This window comes from Astatotilapia calliptera, chromosome 23 (genome assembly GCF_964374335.1).
Source record: "Astatotilapia calliptera chromosome 23, fAstCal68.1, whole genome shotgun sequence".
Lineage (NCBI taxonomy): Eukaryota > Metazoa > Chordata > Actinopteri > Cichliformes > Cichlidae > Astatotilapia > Astatotilapia calliptera.
In genome coordinates this window covers 8,350,910-8,375,403 of record NC_137443.1, presented here as the reverse complement: position 1 = coordinate 8,375,403, position 24,494 = coordinate 8,350,910, and the positions used below count along the sequence as shown (strand labels likewise).

Sequence of the window (24,494 nt, the reverse complement as noted above, 5' to 3'; positions counted from 1 at the left end):
AACGCAATAAAGATACAACCGCAATTTCCTAGTATCAAGGAAGGCACCATATGTCCACTGTCCAATCACATTCCACTATTTTGTGACGTAAAATCTTTAAAATCGAAAGCGCCATTTTTCTTCTTCGTTTAGCTGTTCTCTTTCTTTGTCGTCTTTTTGATAAAAAGTAATTTTATATGCAAACATGGATGAGCTTGTAAAGACACAATTGCAAATTAACAATTCAAAGTTCAAACTTTCCCTGGATCGAATCATAGACAAGGTGTGTGAATAAGGCTATGGACGGTTAGCATGAACGTAACTATCAGCGGGTTTTGCAAATGAAAGCAACAGAATTAACCAACCTCTGTTTCCTTCTGATAGTATTCAAAACTTCAGTACCAGGACGCGGGGACAGAGGTTGATCTCGACGATATAAGCCCCACAAGTAAGTGAGCCGGAAAGGTTTTAATAACATCGTCTGTGTTAGTAAAGGTAACCGAAAACTAACTAATTAGATGCGTTTGTAAGCTAGATCAATCACAGGACTTGTTTTCTTTCTGGAATAATGAAGTTCAGTATTATTTATATATTAATTCACAGCAATAGTCGCCTGAAGGGCCTTTTATTACAATAAAAACAATAGACTTTAATTATAAATCTTTGAAAAGTGTTTTGAGTTTGCAAAGCAGTTTGACAGACAAGCAAAAGCAAAATGCTAAATTCAGAAACAGTGAAAAACGGAAAACAAACATTGAGATGAGAGGACAATAAAGTGAGATAATAGTAGCTTGGAAATGTGGAGGTATGCTCTGGAGAGGACAGGATTAAAAGTCAGAAGCAAGATAGAATGTGTGTGGATGAAGATGCAACGAGTAGAGTTAAGGAAGGTAGATGAGTTTAAATATCTTGGGGTGCGTGAGTTTTGCAATGTGTACTTTAGAGGTGGTGACACTGACAAAAAGACGGGAAGCACAGCTGGAGGTGGCCGATTTGAAGATGTTAAGATTGTCATTGGGAGTCACCTGGATGAACATGATTTGAAATGAGAACATCAGAGGGACAGCTCTGGTTTAGTGGTTTGGACATTATTTAAAGAGGCAAGGCTGAGATGGTTTGAGCAGAGGAGGTATAGTGGATATACTGGACAGAGGATGTGTTGAAGGAGGACATGCAGAGGGTTGATGTGATAGAGCAGAAAGATTGGCTGAGATGAAGGTAGATAATCTGCTAAAGATAATCCCTAAAGAGAGCAGCTGAAAAAAGAAGAACAAACAAGATAATATTTCTGCAAAGTATCTTGGAGACGAGATCAAAACATATCTTAAAAGTGATCAGTAAAACCTTAAAATCAAATGTACTGGGAACCAGTAGAGAGGAGCCAGGAACAGGGGTAATGCAATGCTATGTGCTAAGTCTTGCTGCTGCATTTTTAATTAGTTGAAGGTGAGATTTTTACCAGCAGTAAGAGATTTGAGGTGGTCTATCCCAGAAAAAACATAAACCTGGATGATTTGTTTTCCCAGATCTAATTTTGAGTGTTGTTTTAATTTTGGATTAAAGGTTTGGATATAATTTGAAAGAAGCAAAACTGCAGAGCTTTCCTTTAATGTCATTCAGACATTAAGGCCATGTCACATGATACATTTTACTGTTTCTGTCAGCTCCAATTAGAATATTAGTGGTTGATGCAATTTGCATGATTTGTGATTTTGATTGTATTTAATGGAAGAAAATGTTACGTCCTCCAGCTGTTATCTTCTTCACCAGATTTCAATTATAGGTATTTGTGTGTCCAATGGGTGAAGGCCTGATACCTGAAACACTGCTTAATATTTGACGATCTGTAATGTTCACTTTTTTTTGTTGTCTGACCACATTGTGTATATTTTCTGTCCTCAAGAGCTTGACAGCTACATGACGTTATCTAAAAAGAAGGTGATCTCACTGCAACTGAAGGTTTGGGTTACTAACAACGACCTTTGCAGCCATGCACGACACAAAATACCATAAGCTGCGTTTACTACTATTTAATCACCCACATTTTCTCCTCAGAGCTCGACAGATGTCAGAGAGGAGTCACTAAGAGGTAATTTCTCAGAATTAAGAGTTTAAATGACAACATGCATCTTTTTCTTTGCTTCACTGTGTAGTTCATCTAATACAACTTGAACATTTCTTACACAGCACAGGACCCCACAGGAGACTCTCAGGTAAATATACCTGCAATTACCTTCTGTATCAAAATATCTGGCATAACTTGAGTTAATGATGGTTTGTTTTTGACAGCTGGACTTGTCATCTGATACCAGCATCCAGCTGTCTATGGAAGATGGTGGTAAGAAAAAGGAAATCCTTTTGTTTCAGTGTTTTCCAGTCTTGGATTAAATTTGTGACAACAAAGAAATGCACAACAGAAATGCGTGATTGCTTTCTTAAATTACACATGCATGCTCTCTTTAATTATTAAATAATATATTTAATAAGTTTTGCCTCCACAAACATTTTGATTTCCCTGTACTTTGTGATAAATGAATAGTTGACCATTGTGGTAGTTTTAAGTGTTAGACTCCAACACCTTGAACAGCAGCTGGCAAAGGTAATCCTTGTTCTGCTCTTAGCTTTGGCGAGGGTTAATTAGAGTGGGCCTCCAGCTCACAGTGAACCCTCGGAGCAAAAGAAACACCACTATCGCCAACTGCAATCCAAGATAGAAGATTTGGAGTACATCCGGTTACCCCAGTTAGGTAACCTGGCCCGTGAGGCAGCTGGAAGCTGGTAGTGTGTGAACTTTCCAAATAAAACAGAGGGTTGTCCACTAGTGTATATATAAAGATTGTTTATCCAAGAGAAGCACTGAGTATATTATTTGTCTAATTCCCAATTTTGTTTCCCCTTGTGCATCACACAGGGATGACTAGAAGTGATGTGACTCAGCTGACTGTGAGCTCACTGGATGAGAGTCAGAGAAACTTTTCCAATGTGGACCTTCAACCTGAAGACCAAGATGAGGAGCTGGAAATGTCTCTTAGAAGTCATGGCAGTTCCTGGGTGGAGCTCTATCCAAGTATGATTAGTCGGATAAAGAGGGCCTGGGATCGGCAGCATGTCTCTACAGCCGCTGATTCTGTGCTGAGGAGGTACCGCAGATGGCGTCAGCAATCAAACAGAAGTAACCTCAACAACACCTTTGTCGTCCCACTTAGACACACAAACAGCAAACCAAAGATGACCACAAAAGCATTTCCAGAGAAAAGCTCCAGCAGGCCTATGAAAGAGCAATTCACGAGGACCAAAACAACGCCTATGCAGACTGTGACCTGTCCTAGAGACTGGCACGAAATGCACCAATCTCCTGATAGGGAGGAAAACCTTATGAGCAGGCACCAGCATAAGCCTGTCCTTGTAATGGACTTCTCTGCTTCCTCTGTGTCCTTTAAACCAAAAGAGATACCATTAAACAAGACTTTCACTGTGTCTCAGCTGTCCTCTCGTAAACAAACCCAGCTGGAAGACCAGGCCTCTGCCTATAGCGTCAGTCCTCCACGACCTTGTGCTAAAGCCTCTGAGGAAAGATCAAGTCTTTCTCTATTAGAGACAGCTGGGAGCTCCATCCTTGCACCAGAATTCACTGCTGCAATACAGAGACCTGATATCTATGGCTCCCCAGTCAGGCAGGAGGCGCCGAGCTTTAGGGACAGGAGTCCCCTAAAAGCAAGAGTGGTGACCAGCCTGGGAAGATCACCTCATTTGTTTTCCAGAAGCCCCAGTGAATATTCTGTGACTTCCAGAGAGCCTATGAGGCCCAGATCACTCACGGCCTCTCTGTTTTCCCCGACAAAAAGGCCTGTTTTGCCACCGAAGATGCTTTACTCTCAAAACTCCCAGCAGTCCTTCCTGCCACACTCACCGCAGTCAGCCTCAGCAGCAGGGGGTCATCGCAGGCTCGTACGACACCTCTCCATTGATTCCGTCCTGCCTTCATCCCCTGGCTCGTGCTCACCAAAACAAGTTGATGAGGATTTCATGAAACTTTACCACAAGTTTGTGTGTCAGAACAAGTCAACTTTCTTCAATGGCCCTCCATGCCGTCTCTGTGCTAGAAGCTCTGAGGCCAGCAGAGGTCACTCTTCATCAGCTCTAGCTGCTCTTGCACTGTCACCACACCGGTCTGTCCTGAGGAAACGCCACAGGGACCTAGACTGGAGCAGCCATCCACAGTCCAAACGCTTCAGGGAAGTGTATTGCACATACTCCCCAGGGTCCAAACGCCACAGCAGAGCGATGCTAAGGCCTTTGTCTGAACTGGAGCTGCCTCGTGGTGGTAGCTCCAGTAAGCACAACATGTTTCAAAGGTTCAGCAGCCAGCAGTATCCAGCATATGAGGAATATGTGGAGGCTGAATCTGCAGCGGATTTTTCTGGCATGGGTAAGCCTCATCCTTTTTTTAAGTCAAGTGATAGTGCTCAAATTATGTATTTTTGCATAGCTACAAAAGTGCAGTTAAGATGCCTCCTAAACATATCAGGTGCAGGCAGGTATTTTGGGAAGAGGACTTTGATGAGGACACACCCACTGAATTTGGATGCATGCATGATTGTGCATGTTTTTTCTAGGGTGCAGCTTTCTAAGGAACCACTCACCCAGACAACACAAACTAAAGAAGATACAAATATATAAACTGATTGTCAGCTTACTTTGTAAGAACCCCCAATATTTCTTTAAAGTTTGGGTTTTGAAATTACAAGTCAGACTTATTTTATGCAAGTTTAATCATCACAACTATGTAAAGAGTCCATCGACGTGTATTTTGTCAGTGAATTTCCACTTGGGGAAAGAGAAAGAGAGCACGCCTGTGTGTTTGTATGAGAGGCCGTACAAGCCAAAATTCATTCTCATACTGAGTGGAGCAGACAGAGGTCACTGTAGCATACAACTCGCACAAAAATGACAGCTACTAAATGACCAACACTGCACCTGTGAAGTTTGTCTGTCCCTTCACATCTGATCTTCATAGTTTTCTTGACTTGTTTCTGATTACCTAATCATTATGCTTTATTCAACAGGAAGTTCACTAGAGAGCAAAATGACCTGTGGCTACTCTCCCAGGTGACTAAAATAATTCCCATGTACAAGATATTTTTGGCCTCTGGGGGTTGATGTGTTCTTACTCACCTTTTCCCGTCACATACAGAAAATGGCGATGAAGGGGATCATCAAGGAGATGGGCCGATGAAATTTAATGAAATGTATGACCATCTAGTTCTGCGATGGAAACCCGCTGATAATTAATCTCTCTGAACTATTTTTAATTGATTATAATTGTTCTTATATGTTCTATCATTTCTTGAATATATGTTTGATGTCCATTTTTTCTGTCTATTCATTATTGAAATAAAATTGTCAATGGGAGAATGTAGTTATTTAAAAAAAAAAAAAAAAAATACTTGTCATTGTAGTTATTGTTTATTATTCATACATCATATTCCTGTATTGTTCAAATTTGAGCAAACAGCCCAAAACCCAAACAAAACAGTCTTAAGTAAATAACAGAAATAAAGATGATTTAATGTTTTGGTCATTTATCGTGTGCGCTTTTTCTGGCATTGTAAATGCTTTGAATACATGTGGAAATCTACTTTTCAAATAAATGCAGCTGCAAAACAAAAACATACTTGTGTGGTAAGAAATACACACCTGGAATTAGTCACATCCAGGAACAGGAAAAGAAAAAAGCTTAGCCACCACAGGTGAGAAAAAGCATCACTTTTAGCTTCCTGAGGTTCTGAATAAAGTAACCTTCTGTAGTTGTGCAACATCTTAGTGTTCCGGCTGGCAATGTTGAGATAAACCATATGTAGAACAGGGGGGGTTTTTTTTATTTAAAGTTTGCAGCACCATCCACAGTGCTACTGTTGGTGCAGCAGTTACCACTCCAGCTCCACTGGATATTTCCCAGTCAGACAGGCAGTGCAGTGGCCCACTTTCCTGTTGGACTTGTTATTGGAATTAATTTTGTCCTTTTCAATATGGAAAGCAATACCCTCCTGGACAGCAGATACGAGGCCCTCCACAGTCAGATATTTAACACTGTCAGCACCTGTAAACAGCGTTAGCATTAAACACAAGCTTTTGTTCTGACCAGACAAAGAAATGAATGGTAGATGTGCATTTTTAAATACCAATATAACCAGCAATGTCCTGAAACTCCGGCTTGTTGGCAATGAGCTCCTCCTTGGTTGGGATGTTGATGCCCATGTAGCAAGGGAACCTGATTGGTGGAGAAGCCACCCTGATGTGGACCTGTCCAGAAGAATAATTAGGTTACTATAAACACAAAGTTAGTGTGTGACTATATTCTGGTCACACACAGTTAGGTGCCCTTTTCAGGACCAATATTTGTTCTTCAAATGGTCAGAAATAACAAAACAAAACGTATCTTCTGTTAATTCATGTAACAATGATTATTTACCTTTACTAAGTGTGGCAAAAATGTAGCATTTATCTATTCTTCTATACACATCAAGCACTTGATGTGTATAGAAGAAGAGACAATAAAGTGCTGCATGAATGTTTGGTTAAAATGTGAATTACGGTTCAGATCAGATTGACTAGTAGGCCCAAAAATGATGAATGAGAGTATGTTACTCATGCCATAAATCTGATTAGGGACCGATTTTCATAAAAATGGTTTACCAGACGTGGGGCTTGGCCCAACTTTTAAAAAAATCCAAAAGTTAATCACTTCCTATCTTTAGTATTACAAGATTAGATATTCCCAAATAAACATGTATCAATGAAATAATAACTGGGATGTTCAAGAAAATACCCCCAAAATTTGGATCCAGATATCCTGGATTTGGGGTTTTAATTCATGCATAGTGCGGAGGGAATTTTCTGTCTTATTGGAAATACAGTCTCAGACTGCTCTTGTGGTACGCCCACTTTTTTGAGTTGACAGTTAATGAGCCTAATATTTTCTATGAACCCCTGATGTAAGTATAGTACGCAATGTGACAAACACATGGGCTTTTCTCACTTATTCCACTTACTGCCATTAAAAAAAAAAAAAAAAAAAAACTCCAGTTTTATGTTACTTTCCTGTGCTTCTAGTCTACTTACAGTCTGAATTATCAGACAATCCAAACCAACCAGTTTCTGAGCCACTCTGCCAAAATGTTGTGTGTGCTATATCAACAACTATTGCCAAACACTATTAAACGAACCTCTTTGGCACCCGCTTCCTTCAGCAGCTTAATAATAGGGGAAATTGTGTTGCCTCTGACGATGGAGTCGTCAATGAGCACCACTCGTTTCCCAGCAAAGTTGTCCGTCAGTGCTCCAAACTTCTTGGCCACTCCTAGCTGCCTCAAGCGGGTGTTTGGCTGGATAAAAGTTCTTCCAACATAGCGGTTTTTACACAGAACCTCAATGTATGGAAGACCAGACTGTGAGAAGAAGACAGAAGAAAAACTAGTGAGACTGTAAGTCCACCCGGTATATTATAAGATTACTGAGGTGGAGCAGACACACTGTAGACAGACCTGCTCAGCGTAGCCCAGAGCAGCAGGGGTTGCAGACTCTGGCACAGTGCTGACAACGTCTGCATCAGTCGGAGACTCGATGGCCAACTGCCGCCCACATCGCTGTCTGGCAGTATAGACCATCTGCCCTGTAGTACATTGATATTTCAGTATTAATACATTTAAGAAATGAGTAATCAGTAAGTGTGTTACCCATAATAAATATGCATACCTTCGAAAATAGAGTCTGGTCTGGCAAAATAAACATATTCAAAAATGCAGAAGGCTGGGAGGTCTCCCTCAGGTCGGGGCACAACACTCAGAGATTTGACACCATGTCTGGATATCTGGACTATCTCTCCTGGCAAGACCTCTCTGTAGTACCTGTTAATCAATAACGACAAAAAAGTACAATGAACGGATGGACTCAAGGAACACCATTTCACTGTTCATGCATTCAGATTCAGAAGAATTTATCCCCAAGGGGCAATTAAGAGACTGACCTTGCCGACCGTATATAAAATACACAAACATCACATTGGGGAGACAAGTCAGGCTAGGTAGCTGGCCGCACGAGCAGCGACCCGGAACCGAACAGCAATGGGCGTGCATCAAAAGCTATGTCGTTACCACTGGGAAACACCAGAACTATTACGATGGTCATTGAATCACGTCTTTACTAGAATATACTAAGGTGTCAAAACTAGGGCTGTCGGCATTAATCATGTCGGTCGTTAACGGAGATATGCTGCGTTAACGCGGTTTTGCCGTCAACGTCATTTTAACGCGATTAACACTGACAGCCTTAGTCAAAACTTGTCATTTAGGTTACAGGATTGTTATCGAAAGCCATCTTTATGGGGGGGGGGGGGGGGGAGTGTAAAGCGCCAAAATAGAAAAAAAAAAAAAAAAAAGTACTCGTGGCCTAAGGCAAATGATATGAAACCTTTGGGAAAGAAAGAAAAATAAAAAAATAAGGTTATAAAAATGATTTACACCTGGCATTACGGTTCCTTTTATACTAAAGAATACTTTTGCAAAGGTAACAAATGCTTACTTGGCACCAATCGACTGGAAGCTGCACGACTCTGATGACACAACCCACCCCTCAGTGTCTTCCTCTTGAGCGCCTGCTTAAAAAAAAAAAAAAAAAAAAAAAAAAAAAAACAAGAATCAAGTTAATCATTCACCAGCTTACACATCTGACCTCTGACAAAATCAAAAGGGCCAAAAGCTCTGCTGCAACCATTGACCTCTCGTGAGGCATCCTTTTTATCAGTAAAGCTAGTCTTTTGAGAGCAAACATGCCTGTGTTCTGCAGTTGCACTAATTCTGATGCAACGGTCACATGCAACAACTGTGTAGATACCTGGATTGTGCAGTTTAGAGATGGGAACGAGCTGCCCAATGCACAGTGGCCTATTTCCATAAGGGTCACGCACTGCGTAGATTACATCTTTGAACATGACCAGCAGTGAGTATGATGTTGGCGTTTCAGTCATGAGGTTTTTAATTCTACAACAAAAAAAACAAATAAAAACAGCATTAAAGTAATGTAAAGCAAAAATATTTATGCTTATATGCTTATGTATCATTAGGTCACAACAGTCACCTGGCAACCCAGTCAGGTGAGTCTAGCTCCTCCATAGGTGGAGTCAGTGCCAGCAGCTGGGTGATGAGCTCACTGTCTGAGCTGGTGGAGAGGCCGACACCATGGCGCATCACCTACAAGGCACATTTATAGTGACTGATTAATTATGGAATAATGTTATTTTCTGTGGAATAGCAGTCTTTGGAAAATTTTATAATGGAAATGGTTGTCACACCCCCGCCCTCAAAGAGCCACTCAACAGCCACTCTGGGAAAGAGACACAGGCCAATCATGTTGTTGCACTGACGTCTAGGCTCGCCTGATGTTCATGATAGTTTTAACTGCGCTTAGGCACAGCTGCTATATAATGACACAAAGATATACATAAGTCTACTTATTATTTTTCCTTCAATTATTGCATCTATAATGTGAGTCAGGACTCTGGAGAAAAGTGTTTTGTGTTTTTTACATTTTATTTCTAAATCAGTCCTGCTTTTACGTCTCAGCGGCCATCAAAATGAAATTTATGGGTTTTTCAGATCAGACAAAGCTACTTTAAGATTCTGGCTTGTCACAAGAGGTTGGCCACATGTTTAAGTTGGCAGAGATTTATACCGGCTGACTTTCTTGATGCACAAAGAGGATTTGTGTCTCTGGCTGGAAATGAAACAGTGACCTTTACTTGCCAACTGAATGTTATCAACTAAATCACTTTAAAATAATTGTCCACATAATCACCTGAAGCAGTTTCCAAGATGGCTGCTGAGCATAAAGGACAACTAAGAGTATGAAGTTAATCCATTGGTCTATTGATGATCTATTTCACTGTCCAGTTCAATAGGTAGTACGTACTGTATATTCCATATAAAGGTCTGGCTTGTCTTAAAAAAACAAACAAAAACACAACACATATACATGACACACAGATTTTTGTTAGTGATCACAAAGTGCACTCGAGAAGGGACGTTGATGTGATCCAGCTGGACTGAGCATGTTTCAGTGCCACTTATGAATAGAGATACTGACTTCTTGTTAGGAAAAAGGGGAGGCAGTCTAAATTTACCTAAAGAATAGGACTTATTTGATGTAAAGCTTTAAATTTCCTTCTGAAAGGTTAGTTATGTATAATTGGTTAAAAACCAAATCCAGCTGACAAGGTCTGTGTTAAAAAAAAAAAATCTTATTAATTCATCGTAATTGGTCGACTAGATATATAATATAAAGTGCATGGATTGTCATAAGATTACTTTAAAGAACAAAAAAAAAAAAAAAAAAAAAGAGGACAGTTATAAATATGCACTCAGTGAATGTGCAGGTTTGTATGAAAGCATAATCATAGAAATGGCAGTGTCGAACGAGCAGATTATGGTAATACAGCTTTCTCAAGATCCACTTATACAACCAGCATGAGTAAGTGTCTCAAATCACCTTTGACAAGGTAAATGTAATCGATTTACTGAACCATCAGAGTGATGGCAGAACTTCAAAAAGCCTGTTTGAGCGTTCAGACTTTTGAAATTTGGAGTGAAGTTTAAGAGAGCAGTTAATGATTTGGTACTGATTTTTCATGGCAAATCATGTGTGGAATTCTCACTCAGTGCACATTCTCATAAATATAGTCAAAACTTCCTGTGTATTTTAGCCTCAGATTGGAAGAGAGGTTGCTGAGAAAAAGACAGGATGGGAACACATTTGTTAAATTATGCTAAATGGCCTGTATTTGTATAGCGCTTTACTAGTCCCTAAGGACCCAAAAGCACTTTACACATCCAGTCATCCACCCATTCACACACTGGTGATGGCAAGCTACATTGTAGTCACAACCACCCTGGGGCAAAATCAGTTTAATATAGCTTACATTTTATAGATTGGGGGTTTTTTTGGGGTTTTTTTTAGATTTTCAGCCTGAAATGTTCTTAAGAGATATACATTTTAAAAAGCTATTCATTTTGTTTCTCATTAATGCGAGCATTAACTGCAGATACAAATTCTTTTGAGAGCGCAAAACACTTAATAGTCAAACAAATCCTTTGACTGGATGATGGATGCAGCTCTGGTATGTGAAAGTGTTGACATCCAGCCCATAACCTTCGTTAAGATTGGATATAGCAAATAAATATTTCAGCAGAAAGAAAAACTGTGTCTGTGTGTGTTCAGTTCATTATTTTTATGTCACATTGATATGCGCAACATTCAGTGTGGACAAGCAGAGCCCCCTCCTCACCTTTTTCCGCAGGGCATGGGCATTAACCAGCTCTCCATTGTGTGCTACAGCAATCTTGCCATGCAGTGTATCCACCACAAAGGGCTGGCAGTTCTGCAGCTCTGAGATCCCAGTGGTTGAATAGCGTGTGTGGCAAATGCCGAGGTTACCATAGCGCAGTTTAGTGAGAGCCTCTGGTGAAAAAGCGGTGCTCACTAATCCCATTCCCTATAAAATGACAACATTGCTCTGTGAAGGTTTTAACTTGCACAAAAATATTTTAAAATAAATAAAAGTGATGTTAAAAAGCAGAAAATCAGCAAACAATGAGGATGTCTGAAGGCTTTAAAACATGTCTGTAAAGGCCAAACATTAAAGTGCTCAGTGCGATTCTGACCAGCTGGGTTGTTTTGATGTAACTGTGCCAAATGGAAATATATTCAGGACGCAACCCAAATACGTCCTGGGTCTGTTTTTGAGATGCTGGGTTAAACTGTGCTTCTGTTTTATCATATAAGAAGCTTCTGATCATGATTCAGTGTTACCTTGTGTGCTGTGTACGTGGGTGGACTGGCTCCATTACTTGTGACAATCCCAGCACTTTCCTGTCCCCTGAGTAGAGACACACACACACACGCACACACACACACAATTACAGTGTAAATTTTCATGTATTAGTGGGAAGTGTGTTTTTTTGCATGAATGATTTCTGTTTCTTCTCTGCAAGAATAAACTTGAGTCAGTTACGGTTGCCTTGAGGCAAATCAAAACTGGTTTAACGAGGGCCAAATGGAGCAGAAACAAAATCCCCCCCCAAAAAAAGGAAAAAGCAGATTTGCTTCCCTGCGGTGAGGCTGCCATATATGGAGAGTCGCCTTGCTGCAGTTTCAATCCATTACCAAGCTGCTTCTCAGATTACACTTAGTCCCGCCCCCTCAGCACACAGCTTAAGCCAGTGGTGAGGCTGCTTTTCAGCATGAAGGCGTTGCTTTCAGGCTTAACCGCCTGGTTGCCTAGGGAACCGGGCAGCAGAGACAGACAGGCTGGGGGAAAAGAAAGCGTTTCCAGGTCAGCTCAAACATGGAGAGAGGAGCAGAGAGACAAAGAGGAGGTGATAGTGAGGTGGGGGAGGAAAAAGGCTCAGTGGAGAGGCAGTGGGGGGAAGCAGAAGTGCTGGCTCTACTCTCAGTGTGGGACCAGGTTGGAGCTCAGCACGTAGTAGAGAGCAGAAGCACATTTGAGGTGATTTCAGAGCGTCTGAGGAGGCTCAGTGTTGTGCGCAGCTGGAGGGAGTGTCAGGCCAAATGCAGAAGCATGAGACTTCAGAGCAGGAAGGCTGACGCAGGCACATCGGCAAACTACAGCCAAGGAGTGGAAGAAAGGCCGCTTGAAAGGCCATGGGAGGAAGAAGATGTGGATAATCAAAGAAGAATCTACCCAGTCCAGGAAGGTAAACATGTACAACACCACTGTACTATTGATGATAACAACATGACTTTTTCCACCTTGGGAAAAAACAAAAACTGGTATCCAAGGATAAACAGACACGCCAGTTAAAACTATTCTTAGCTTGCTTGTGCTAAAAAGTAATTCAAACACTTACATAAAAGTCATCTTGTTCTTCTTTGGGTTTTTTCTACATCAACATTTAGCCAAAATTTACAATGTTTTCATGTGTGCACAGGAATGAAGACTCGATTTCATTCAGCTGTTTCTTACTCTACTAATGTGGCTGAAGAGGGAGGCCGCCACTGGACGGATGACGAGGTTAGAGCGCTGCTGTGCGTCTGGGCTGACCGCAACATTCGGGAACGTTTGAAATGCACGCTGCGCAACAAATCCATATTCCAAGAGATGGCTCGTCAAATGCAGAGAAACTTTGGGGTGATACGGAACTGGAAACAATGCCGTACAAAATACAAGAATTTGAAATATGACTATAAGACTGCGAAAAGTGCACACGCTGCGGGAGGCAGCAGTGCAGGAAGCCCGGGGAAATACATGAAGTTTTTTGATGAAGTGGAGGCCATTCTACTGGACAAAGGACTGGAAAATGGGACCAGGGAAATGCAGAAGAGACTGTATGATGGTGAAATGGAAGCAGGGAGGCTACAAACAGCAGCAGGCCACACAGGGCAGATAACGGGCTCTGAGAGTGAGGTGGTCATTGAAATTGATGATGGTAAGCATCAAGTTTGCAAGCAGTTGTTTTAGATTCAAGACTTCGTGAAAATAATTTTCTTATGTATTTATCATTTAAGATGACAACAGTGACGATTACGACATGGATGGAGAAATGGAAGTAAAATGGAGAAGTGCAGGTATGCCGAAAAAGAAAAATCTGCCAAATCAACTGTGGAGTTTAGCAGCATAATTAAACTTTTCCTTCCATATCTGTTCTTCTTTTATCCCAGACGCCCATCTAGCACACACAGACTCCAGCTCTGACCAGTTCCAAGTAGTCACAGTGTCGGACACGGGTCGAAACTGGAGCGACCAAGAGGTGCGAGCCCTGATCCAAGTCTGGTCGGATGAGCGCATACGCAGGCAGCTGGAGAGCTCAACCAGAAAGAGGGACATCTTTGTCCAGATCTCGAACAGGTTAATGCAACAAGGCATTGAACGTGACTGGAAACAGTGCCACACAAAGTACAAGAACCTCAAGTACCTCTACAGGTCCCTTCAAAGGGGCAAGACTGATGAAGCTGACCCGAGACGCCTCATGAGGTTCTATGAGGAAGTGGACTCCATTATGAATCGCACGGCTAACGACTCTCTGCGAGACACAGGAGCAGCCGAGTCTGCAGATTCAGGCGGACTTACTACATCTGACAACTGTGATGAGAAAAATCACGTGGACGGCAAGTTGACAAACACGAGGAGAGCTGTGGAGGGAGCCTTGGAGGACAAAACCTGCACCTCTGATTCGGACTTATCAGTAACCATCGAGGCTACATCAAATGCTTATGAGCCAAAGCGACATAAAATTAAGGAGCATTATCTGGATCAAGAACACATGTTGATGAGTGAGCTGATCATTTAATCATCATCATTATTATCAGCATGAATTAGATGAAAAAGATTACATAATGCTTTCAGTGGTCAGTTACCATGAGTAAGATAATCAAGCAGGACCATCTTGGACAGCCAAAAACAAATGTTTTTTTTGTTTTTTTTTTACATTATGTCTTAATATATTTCCCATACACAAAACAAACCGATGACATTTAGTTCAGGGTTCTCCCTGGCTCACAACAGACTTTTCTTGGTTTATGACACATGTATGCAAGATTAGCCCCAGCAAAGTCAAGGCACTGAATCTGTTACCAAATGTGATAGAAAATGCACAGATTTCTAACCACTTCATGAGAAATCAATCAATGCATCAGCTGAACTTTAGGTTCATTATCTTGCCCAAGGATACTTCAGTCCAGAGAAGTCGGACATCAAACCAACAACTTTCCAATTAGTAGACAACTTGGTCCAACTTGGTTTTAAAATATATTATTATATACATATAAAATATATTATTATTATAGTTTAAAGATTTTATTTAAAAAGGAGTCCCGAGGTGGTCTTAAGCCAGTCTTACTATGTTTAGTACCAAGACAATTCTTTTCTTTTGTAGCAAAAAATGCATATTTGTATTTTTGTAACTACCTTTAATATTATATTTTTGCAGGTGCTTCTGAGAGTGTGGTGGAAAGAGAGGATACTACTTCAACACACAGAAGAATCAAGAGGAAAGCTGTAGATGAAGGTCTGAAATATGTCTCCTTCTGTAATCCCTTTTAATGTCACGTGACATCCACAATTGACTGAAGCTTTTGTAATTTCTGGCTAAGTCCCATGATATGCCATGGCGCTTCATAATTAAATTATGGATAAGGATATGGTCATGACTTCTAATAAAATGCACAACTCGCATAACCCTACTAGGAGCTAACATGTTACACTAGTAGTACTTAAAAAGTAGGTTAATGTAAACCTTTGTCCTTCTTATTTCCAGACCCTGGACTGCACACACCACTAAAAAAGCTGAACATTGGGCCTCTCGTTGCTGAAAGACTCCACAGCCAGTGTAAAGAAGAGACGGACCATATTCCAATAATAAAGATCAACTCAGTCTGTTCAATGGCCACCCCTGCTCCGTCGCCAGAATTACAGGTAACATATACTGATCTCATGTGACCATTATAAAACTGAGGTATTTTTTAAATAATAAAAGCTGTTGTGGCAACTTTTTAAAAGCTACCCCAACTACTTGATTAATCGAGTGACAGATTATTTGGCGAACATTGTGATAATCAGTTAATCATTTTTTAAATAAAAATGCCGAACATTAAAATTATGATTGCAAACTTGAACATGTTTAGGTTTTAGATTGTTTCAGATTGCAAAAACAAAGGTGAACTGATTAATGCATATATCATAAAAAATAAAAATAAAAAAAAAGCTGCAGCTCTATTGCTTTTATGAATGAAAACTGTTATGTCTTAAGGGTTATTCACTAATCCATGTCAGAAAATCCCAGAAAGTTGATTTTCTTCATCTGGTCACAGCATTTTCAATGGAAATGTTTCATCGCTTATCCAGGTGACTTCTTCAGTATCGACTGACTGCAGTTTTCCACAACTTTACAGTACAGTACTTGAGCGGTATAGCTGCATAACAACTGAAACCAGCACCATTGACTAACAATGAGCCACAAATTCAGTTCCATGGTTGTTAGTATGCAAACTGTCATGACCATTGGTAGCATGAGTACCATTTAGACAGTGTTAGGAATTGGCTGCAATCACATCACTCTAAGATGATGAACAATAGTTCAAAGATGTCATCCCCTTTTCACATAACGGCTCGCCACTCAAACCAGGATGTGCACATCGTCACTGAAAGAGTGGCCACTGGCCTGTAGGTGTAAACAGCCCTGTCCTGATGAGCTAGCTCTTCTGCGCTGTCCAATCTGCTAACCGGAGGTTGTCGGGTTGGCTTTCTAAATTCAATGAAATTGGGAGAAAAAGAATGATATATTAAATTGCAAGCTAGATGAAGGAAACCAGGCCTTTTGGTTCTTGAAGACATTTCACCTCTCATGTGTGAAGCTTTTTCAGTTCCAAAAACAAAGTATTTTAACCCTTAGTGGGGTTGTGCTCTTGGGGGGTGTCCTGAGGATCGTTGACCCACCCGGTTTTTATGCAAGTCGTTAAGGGTCACATCAGTTGAGCTGACATGTGACTAAATGGATGGGTTATTTCGGTCACAAGACCTAAGTGTGAATTCTATGTGGGACAGCTTCATGAACCAAAAAAGAAATCCAGTTGCCTTCAACTCAGTAACTTAAAACTAGCATGGTCTCAACAACTGTATCGAATATTTCATCAGAACCAAGAATGTGGCAATGATATGTTTTCAGAAAAGCTGCTTGATAAAATGTTGCTAACTACAGTGACACTTTAAAAGGTGTTTTGTGTTTCCACTGTACCAGAGTCGATGAGAAAACAAAAAATTGCTAACTGCTAGGCAATCAAATCTGGCTTTTATGAGTGTAGACTCAAAAATTGTACAAAAAAGAGAAAAGCTATTGAGTAGTCTTTTTCTCAGTGTGTGCTCAAGAAGAACAGAAGAAAGCAAGGCCTTCATTGCTTAAGAATGTATGCTTCAAGTATTTAGCCCAAGAACATTGAGCTTCAAGAGGTCATGCTTGGTAATATCAGAAACCTGTGCCAACTTCTTAAACACAAGGCAGAAGGTAAGACAGCCTTTCAAAAATGGCTAAAGACACAGCCTGAATTATGCCAGTCCTATGATGTAGAGCAAACTGTCAGGATGCAGGAGATCAGTTTGGAGAGCTACAAAATCTCAATATTTCTCTCCAAAGAACGTCACAAACCAACTCTGGTATGCAGGCTGTCTGTTGAGTCCCACACTGAGGCAAAAAAGGCAAAACTAATGATGCTTTCCAAAGCCTTTTTGAGAAGGCATCTACCATTGTGGTAGATCACAGTGCCACAAATCAGGCAACCACCCAAGTAAGTGATTGATGTTTTTCGCACAGCTTGCAAAGCATTTCAGCAAAATGGTCTACTGACACAGTAGAAACTGGAAAAAACCCTGCTTATTGAAAAAATTGATTCTGTGGTAGATAAATATCCAGAAATTGTCCTACCCGTGTTCAGGCTTTACTACCCAATCAGTCACAGGACAGAACCTGTAGAAATACAGGTTTTGCAGCAGAGTTTAAGGTTGTTGTTTATTATAACATTCACCTCCTCTGAATCGGGAAGGTACTTTACTGCGCTGAGCAAGTGGATGACCTGGCTGCATTCAGAAATATATAGCACTTTGTCATAACCACCAAAAAAGCTGGTTATCCCAAAAAGAAAGTTAGTGTGCAAAGAAGCATGTGGCATATTTGGTGCTTTTATATGAAGTAATCCAATGCCCACTCAGAAAGAGTTGAGTGCTTGGTTGCCAGAACATTGTAGAGAACCATGGTGTGGCTGCAGCTCTTTACACTTAACACAGCAATCCTTGCCTGGGATCCTCTAAGAATAACATGTCCTTCTAATATAGATAGCTAAGGGAATGTTCCATTTTGAAAACCAATAACACTGCAAGAATTATTACAAAACATTAGGGATTAAATACAGTCAAATTATGGTATAGCAATCAAATGGCTGAGTACTCTCCAATACTGGAACAACTAATTCATACATATGTTTTTTGGTTTTATACAAAGTGATTTTTTTTTTGTTGTCCACAGTGTTGAACCTAAACTTATGCACATGTACATTTATATAGCTAAACCTTAGGAAATATGCAAAGCTCACTTTTATTCTTGCCTTAGTAATGTATTTACACATACATAAGTTTTTTTATAGTTTTCACTAGACATTGGCTGCTCTTTCACTCCTTTTCAGTGTAGACCTTGTCACTGAGCATTTTTAACTCTTCATGTTTTTCATTTTTCAAATGAACAAAAAATGTGTGTGTGTGTGTGTGTGTGTGTGTGTGTGTGGGGGGGGGGGGGGGGGGGGGGGGCTGTCAAAGGACCTAAGAGATGGATTTGGTTCTTCAGTGGTCAGTGGGAGGGTGTCTGTAAAGATGTCATTCTTAAGGAGGGGGAGCATGGAGGAAAAACTGAGGTATGCCAAATAACACAAGAACTGGACTGAAAAATCTGTGACGACAGTGATGTGATTAATTAATATTCAATTGTCGGTTCAAACTGCCATCAGTGTGTTAAAAAAAAACCAAGAGGTAAAATAGAGAGCCATCTTTAAAACACAGTGGAGGTTCTATCATGGTTGTATTGCCTCTGATTCAATTATAATAAAGAAAAATACTGACAGATTTTGATCTAGCATGGCGAGGAAGCATCTGATTGATGCCTCATTTTTCAGCACAGGAGTGATTCCAAACACACTGCCAATGCAGGAAATGCATACCTGGACAGAAAGAACACACACACAATGAAACATGGTCAGTCATGGATTGGCCTCTCCAGAGCCCAGCCTCAACATTTTTAAAGCAATGTGGGATGGCAGAATTGACAGACTGAGGGAAAACAGAACAAGGAAACAAACATCCAAAGACAAACTCTGAATGTCCTTCAACAAGCCAGGAGAACTAGTGTCGAAGGCTACTTACAGAAGTTACAAGAAAGTTTCCATAAGAGAATTCAGGTTGTGTTGAAGAATAAAGGTTGTCATACTAATATTTGCTTTGATGCTCTTTAGAGTAGTAAAAACTCAGTTTTTGTCATATACAGCCTATTTCTGTGCATATTTAAAAAGTCGCTACCGTTTTTTTCTAATTTCTCTGCAAAATATAAAGAAAAGGGGGAGCGGGGGTCAATATTTTTGCACAATACTGTAGATGCATGAGGTTGCTTTCTGCAAAAATTCACATCTTGCATTTTTGTTTTTCTTGCTCAAGTTTGGGTCAGATTCAAATTTAAACCAAACATTTCATCTAAAATGCAAAGCTTGGACGTCATTAACTAGTGTGGTAACTTTTCAGTCGTTACCAATTTTGGAGTAACTGGTTTTCCGTTACTTACCTGTGCTGTAACGCCACCAACCCCAAAGTTAAGACCTGAGCCACCTCCAGCTGTGTGGGCCACTCTCCCGCAGCGACACACCCAAAGACTCCGCACTCCTCTCCAATACCCGACTCCTCGAACTCCATGGGCTCGCCTGTCGCCGATGCCTCTCGTATAAACTGCGGTCTAGTCTCGCGCCTAGTTGTCTGTGAGCAATTACCGTGCGCGCGCGTGTTTGTATGAGCGCTTGCCTGATACACGTTCGTGACCAAACACGTGCTTGCAGCGATACAACGTGGTTTGTTAAAACATACCAAACTCAGCTGACACTGCTGAATTGGGCATGAAATCACGAGTAACAGAGTTAAATCAGACTAGACACGTTTTAACCTAACAACCGGTCCGCCATAACTAAAATCATAACGAATTAAATGGAATACGTGGAATTTACGAATAATTCTAATCAAATTAATCGATTAGGTCAAAAACCACACTATTTAGTCCTGTTGGAGCTTTTGATAAGACAACATTCTCATCAAAGAGTAAAAGGATGAACTTTGGTAGAAAAACCTCCAAAAGTTTTTTTCTTTTTCTTTTTTTTTTACGTCTTCTCTTGACGTTTGAGCGCTTCCCTTTCACGTGCGCCGCTGTGATTGGTTGTTTAGATGAGTTGAGAACTGTGATTGGCTCCCGGCGCAAGTATGACACGGCCCACTTCCCCTCCCCGGCTGCCTGCACACCTTCTGCTTCTCAATAAGTTAACTGGCGTGTTTTGTGATTTGTCTTTCAGGACTGTTCAGGATCGACGAGCGCTATGGCATCCACCCCAGGTACTGCACGATCCTTAATACACACGTTAGCGCTTAAGTTAGATGTGCGTGTTTTAACTTTTTCCTCTTTTTTTTCAGAGTTGAAAGTCGGCCAAAAGCTCAATGAGGGCAAGACAAAACAGATTTTCGAGCTCTTGGACCAGCCGGGACTGGTTCTAGTCCAGTCTAAAGACCAGATCACGGCTGGGAATGCCGTGAGGAAAGATCAGATGGAGGGCAAAGCTGCCATTGCCAACAAAACTACGAGCTGCGTGTTCCAGCTGCTGCAGGAGTCTGGTGAGGACTTATTGAATGTTTGTAGGGGGGGACAGTATTCTGCAGTCTGAGTGGGTTGGGGCAGTTCTGTCAAACGCATGTGTATAATTATTGCAGCTCTCTTTTTTTTCCCATTAAAAAAAAAAAAGTCCCTTACACTTGGCCAGTATCTAGGCACATTGTTTCTGCAGAAGTTTTTGTGAGCAACAAACTATCAAAGGTAAATTGATTCAGTAGAGTTTACTGGAAAAAAACAAACTTTGGACTCATTGATCTTTTCAGTTTCAGTTAATGTGGGGGCTTAAATGTTAAGAAAATATAAAACGTTTGTCACACTTTGTCAGAGCCCTGGCTCACTTATTCAGTTTGCAGGATTTTTCTGAAATGCCATTGGATTTATTTAAATATCTCAGAAGTACATGGTAATCAGTTTTCCACACATGGGAAGCAGTTCGGCTCTTCTCATTTTTGCAACTTTTAAAAAATGACTTCTTTTTTTTTTTTAACCCTCTGAATGACAATCCACTAAGAACTGAATTTTATGTTGTGTTTCATGGATGGATGGGGGGTGAATTGAACAGAAATGACAATCTTGCAAAAATACTTAAATGTGAAGGGCATGCAAGATTTACATGATCCCAAAATTACTTTCCATATGACTTTAATTTATAAGCAATTGGCTAACTGTAACCATCTTGTGTGTGACGCGTAGGTCAGTCAAGCTGTAGTAATGGCTGCCTTGTGACTTGATGTGTTTCCACTTAGAATTAACCCGATCCAACCAGCCACATCCCATCCACTTGACCCTAATCAAAGATAGGTTTAAATCATGGTAACTTGAAGAGCCATCTGTGTGCCAGTGTATAAAAAAATTAAATAAAATCTAAATTTTTCTAATCTGACATGGTTGCACATATTGAAATTTGTCCATTAGTTTGAGGTTGCCCTAACATCCACCCTCCCCCCCCCAGGCATTAAGACAGCTTTTGTTAAGCAGCACTCGGACACGGCGTTCATTGCAGCGCACTGTGAGATGATACCCATTGAGTGGGTATGTCGCAGAGTGGCGACTGGATCTTTCCTCAAGAGGAATCCAGGAGTCAAAGAGGGCTACCGCTTTTCTCCTCTAAAGATGGAGATGTTCTTTAAAGTGAGTCTTCCAGGCGTGCAGTGATTCTCTCGATGCATTTTCAGTCTGTGAGTGTTGCATGCAAACTCATCAATGATTGTTTTTAGGATGATGCCAACAATGATCCTCAGTGGTCAGAGGAGCAGCTGCTGGAGGCCAAATTCTGTCTGGCTGGGCTCACTATTGGTCAGTGTGAGGTGGACATAATGAATCGCAGCACTGTGGCCATTTTTGAGATTCTGGAGAAGGCCTGGGCCACTCAGAACTGCACCCTGGTGGACATGAAGGTAGGCTGTGCAGCACCTCCCCCTGCTGGTTAATTTCATATCTTGGTGCAATCACTTTTCTTCTGTACCTACAGCAGAACTACAATTAAGGACTTTTTTCTTTGCTTATAGATTGAATTTGGTGTCAATGTTAAAACTCAAGAGATTGTGCTCGCTGACGTGATTGATAATGATTCATGGAGGCTTTGGCCAGCTGGAGATCGGAGCCAGCAGAAAGATAAACAGGTCATGCATTGACTTTCATTTCATGCTGATATGAGGGGGGGAAGATACAAGCCTTAAACTGTTTTTTTTCTTCCCCTTTGTAGGTGTACAGAGACCTGAAGGAGGTTACCCCAGAGGCAATGCAGATGGTGAAGAGGAATTTTGAGTGGGTCTCTGAAAGGGTCAAGGTACAGCAAACAAACTCTAAATTCTTCTTTATCTTGTAGGAGTATTTTGCTTTGAATATCTTAACCAACAGACATTGTTTACCATCACAAAAGCCTGCAGCTGCTTTTTATGCAATTCGGGGAAAAAAACGAGTACAATTTGAGCAGTCAAAAACTGAAATAAACTGATGATTCAATGGTTTCTGTGCCTCTACAGTTGCTGCTGAAGCCCCAGGCAAGCAGCAGGGTGGTGGTTTTAATGGGTTCCACCTCAGACATGGCCCATTGTGAGAAGATAAGAAAGGCGTGCACCTCCTATGGGATCCCCTGCGTCCTCAGAGTCACCTCGGCACACAAGGGTCCAGATGAGACGCTCCGAATCAAGGCTGAATATGAAGGTGTGCTTTAATATTGACATAATTCCATCTTTAAACTGATCTAGGGATTCTTGATAATGTGATAATTTCTCTATGCTTTTTTGCAGGTGATGGGATACCCACTGTATTCGTGGCTGTGGCTGGGAGAAGTAACGGCCTCGGCCCAGTGATGTCTGGTAACACGGCTTACCCTGTTATCAACTGCCCTCCTCTCACTCCAGACTGGGGATCGCAAGATGTATGGTCATCCCTCCGCATGCCAAGTGGTGAGAAGAGCTCTTTAGAATAGAATGCCTTTATTGTCACTATACAGATGTACAATGAGATACAGATGATCTCCTACTCGGTGCAAACATGTTGGAGAAGAAGGGGGGGGTGCATCGTTTCTGCAGCAATATATACATGTGCAGTGTGAATCATACATACGGTTTTAATTTTTTCCCCCTTATGGTAACCAAGTCTTTCTCTACTTTATTTGTCCTGCAGGTCTTGGCTGCTCCACAGTATTGTCTCCAGAAGCTTCTGCCCAGTTTGCAGCGCAGATCTTCGGGTTGAGTGACCACCTGGTGTGGTGCAAACTGAGGGCATCCATGCTCAACACCTGGGTGTCTCTCAAGCTGGCTGACAAGAAGTTACAGGCCTGCAGCCTCTGAAGAGCCCAGCGTGCTTCACACTTTAACACACTGTCTTTGTTTACTATTAAAAACCCATTAAATGTAGTTGCTTGTCACACATATCATTCCATGAAGAGACAAATGATTAAAGCTTATATGTATTTCTGCGCATTTTCTTTCTTTAAGACTAATTTTTATGGGTTTATATACTCATATTCATGAATCCCATGATAGTTTGGAGGATTTCATGATTTCTTTGAACTTTTGTTTTTCCAAGGTTGTAATGAGTGCACTTCATATGTCCTTAATGATTTAAAAAAGGTGCAGAGCTTTGAGATAATTACCCAGGTTCTAAATTATGCATACTGGCTCACCTACATACATGCATACAGATATGAGTGAGTGTATGCATGTATTTTTTTTTAAAAAAAAATGGAGTTGAAGGTTCTACGATGTCTTAAGCTGAAAATGCCAAGGCCTGTTAACTCCTTATTAGACCACTTCACATTATTGTCACTGTTTGGCTTTCAAGCGTAACACTGTACCAACTGTTGTGTGTCGGGGTGGTACTGTCATGCTCTCGGGCTGTTTTGTTGCCAGCAATACTGGCACATTGCACAAAAGCGATGGTATAATGGACTACCTCAAAATTCAACATTAGCTATATTTAACATCTATGGTTAAAACTTGGACCCAATTGGATGTTCCGACAGGGCAATGACCACAAATACACATTAAAGCTGTTCAAATAATACATGAAGCAAGCCAATATTAAACTGGCGTAATGGCCTTCCCAAATCCCTGACCTCTCCTCTACTAAAAATGTGCGGACTACGCTTAAAGGCTGGGTTAGTGCCAGGAAATAAACTCTACCAATCCAGCCAGTAAGAGTGGTCATATATCCCAACCAGAACTATGTAAGAAGCTTGTTGATGGCTACCAAAAGCCTGGTGAAAGTGCACCTTGCTAAGGGACATTAAATCAAACAGTAGTAGCCATGAAAATCTACAGAAATTGAAAATTGTGTACCTAGTTCTTGTTTTAGATCTATGCTGTACAATCATTCAACCTTGTAAAATGAATAAATTACCAAGACATTTAATGTCATGGTATACATTTGGGAACAGTCAGATAACTTTAGGGCTATTTAAATCATTAATGTAGGGAGATGAGGAGGAGCAATTTTTACCTCAGTTTAAAACCAGAAGAAAGACAGTTTTTCTGCAGATACTTTCCCAATGGTTTTATCACCATGAGCAGGATTTCATCTTAAGAGATACAGACCACA

At 40.9% G+C, this 24,494-nt stretch overlaps 3 protein-coding genes across 4 annotated transcripts; 2 read left to right on the top strand and 1 right to left on the bottom strand.

Moving 5' to 3' along the window:
• Positions 1 to 87: 87 nt before the first annotated feature.
• On the top strand, positions 88 to 5,560 carry LOC113015951 (uncharacterized). Its single transcript, XM_026158334.2, has 9 exons — positions 88 to 262; positions 364 to 427; positions 1,883 to 1,938; positions 2,035 to 2,068; positions 2,167 to 2,192; positions 2,269 to 2,317; positions 2,891 to 4,408; positions 5,046 to 5,088; positions 5,174 to 5,560. Exons 1-9 carry the CDS (start codon positions 185 to 187, stop codon positions 5,184 to 5,186), a joined length of 1,881 nt encoding a protein of 626 aa, XP_026014119.1. The 5' UTR covers positions 88 to 184; the 3' UTR covers positions 5,187 to 5,560.
• Positions 5,427 to 19,980, bottom strand: ppat (phosphoribosyl pyrophosphate amidotransferase). 2 transcript variants are annotated; one of them, XM_026158335.2, is made up of 11 exons: positions 19,362 to 19,980; positions 11,842 to 11,908; positions 11,318 to 11,524; positions 9,115 to 9,227; positions 8,872 to 9,017; positions 8,560 to 8,635; positions 7,735 to 7,886; positions 7,524 to 7,651; positions 7,206 to 7,427; positions 6,162 to 6,282; positions 5,427 to 6,079 (listed from the first exon to the last, which is right to left on the bottom strand). In XM_026158335.2, exons 1-11 carry the CDS (start codon positions 19,487 to 19,489, stop codon positions 5,907 to 5,909), a joined length of 1,533 nt encoding a protein of 510 aa, XP_026014120.1. In that variant the 5' UTR covers positions 19,490 to 19,980; the 3' UTR covers positions 5,427 to 5,906. The 2 variants fall into 2 exon arrangements, with proteins under 2 accessions (XP_026014120.1, XP_026014121.1); XM_026158336.2 differs by having other exon boundaries at positions 8,560 to 8,632.
• On the top strand, positions 11,981 to 23,377 carry paics (phosphoribosylaminoimidazole carboxylase, phosphoribosylaminoimidazole succinocarboxamide synthetase). Its single transcript, XM_026158333.2, has 15 exons — positions 11,981 to 12,746; positions 12,981 to 13,478; positions 13,558 to 13,617; positions 13,711 to 14,322; positions 14,979 to 15,056; positions 15,306 to 15,463; positions 20,134 to 20,173; positions 20,252 to 20,449; positions 21,400 to 21,578; positions 21,665 to 21,844; positions 21,956 to 22,069; positions 22,153 to 22,236; positions 22,433 to 22,613; positions 22,700 to 22,858; positions 23,079 to 23,377. The coding sequence occupies exons 1-15, from the start codon at positions 12,377 to 12,379 to the stop codon at positions 23,243 to 23,245; spliced, it is 3,078 nt and encodes a 1,025-aa protein (XP_026014118.2). The 5' UTR covers positions 11,981 to 12,376; the 3' UTR covers positions 23,246 to 23,377.
• The last annotated feature ends 1,117 nt before the right edge of the window (positions 23,378 to 24,494 follow it).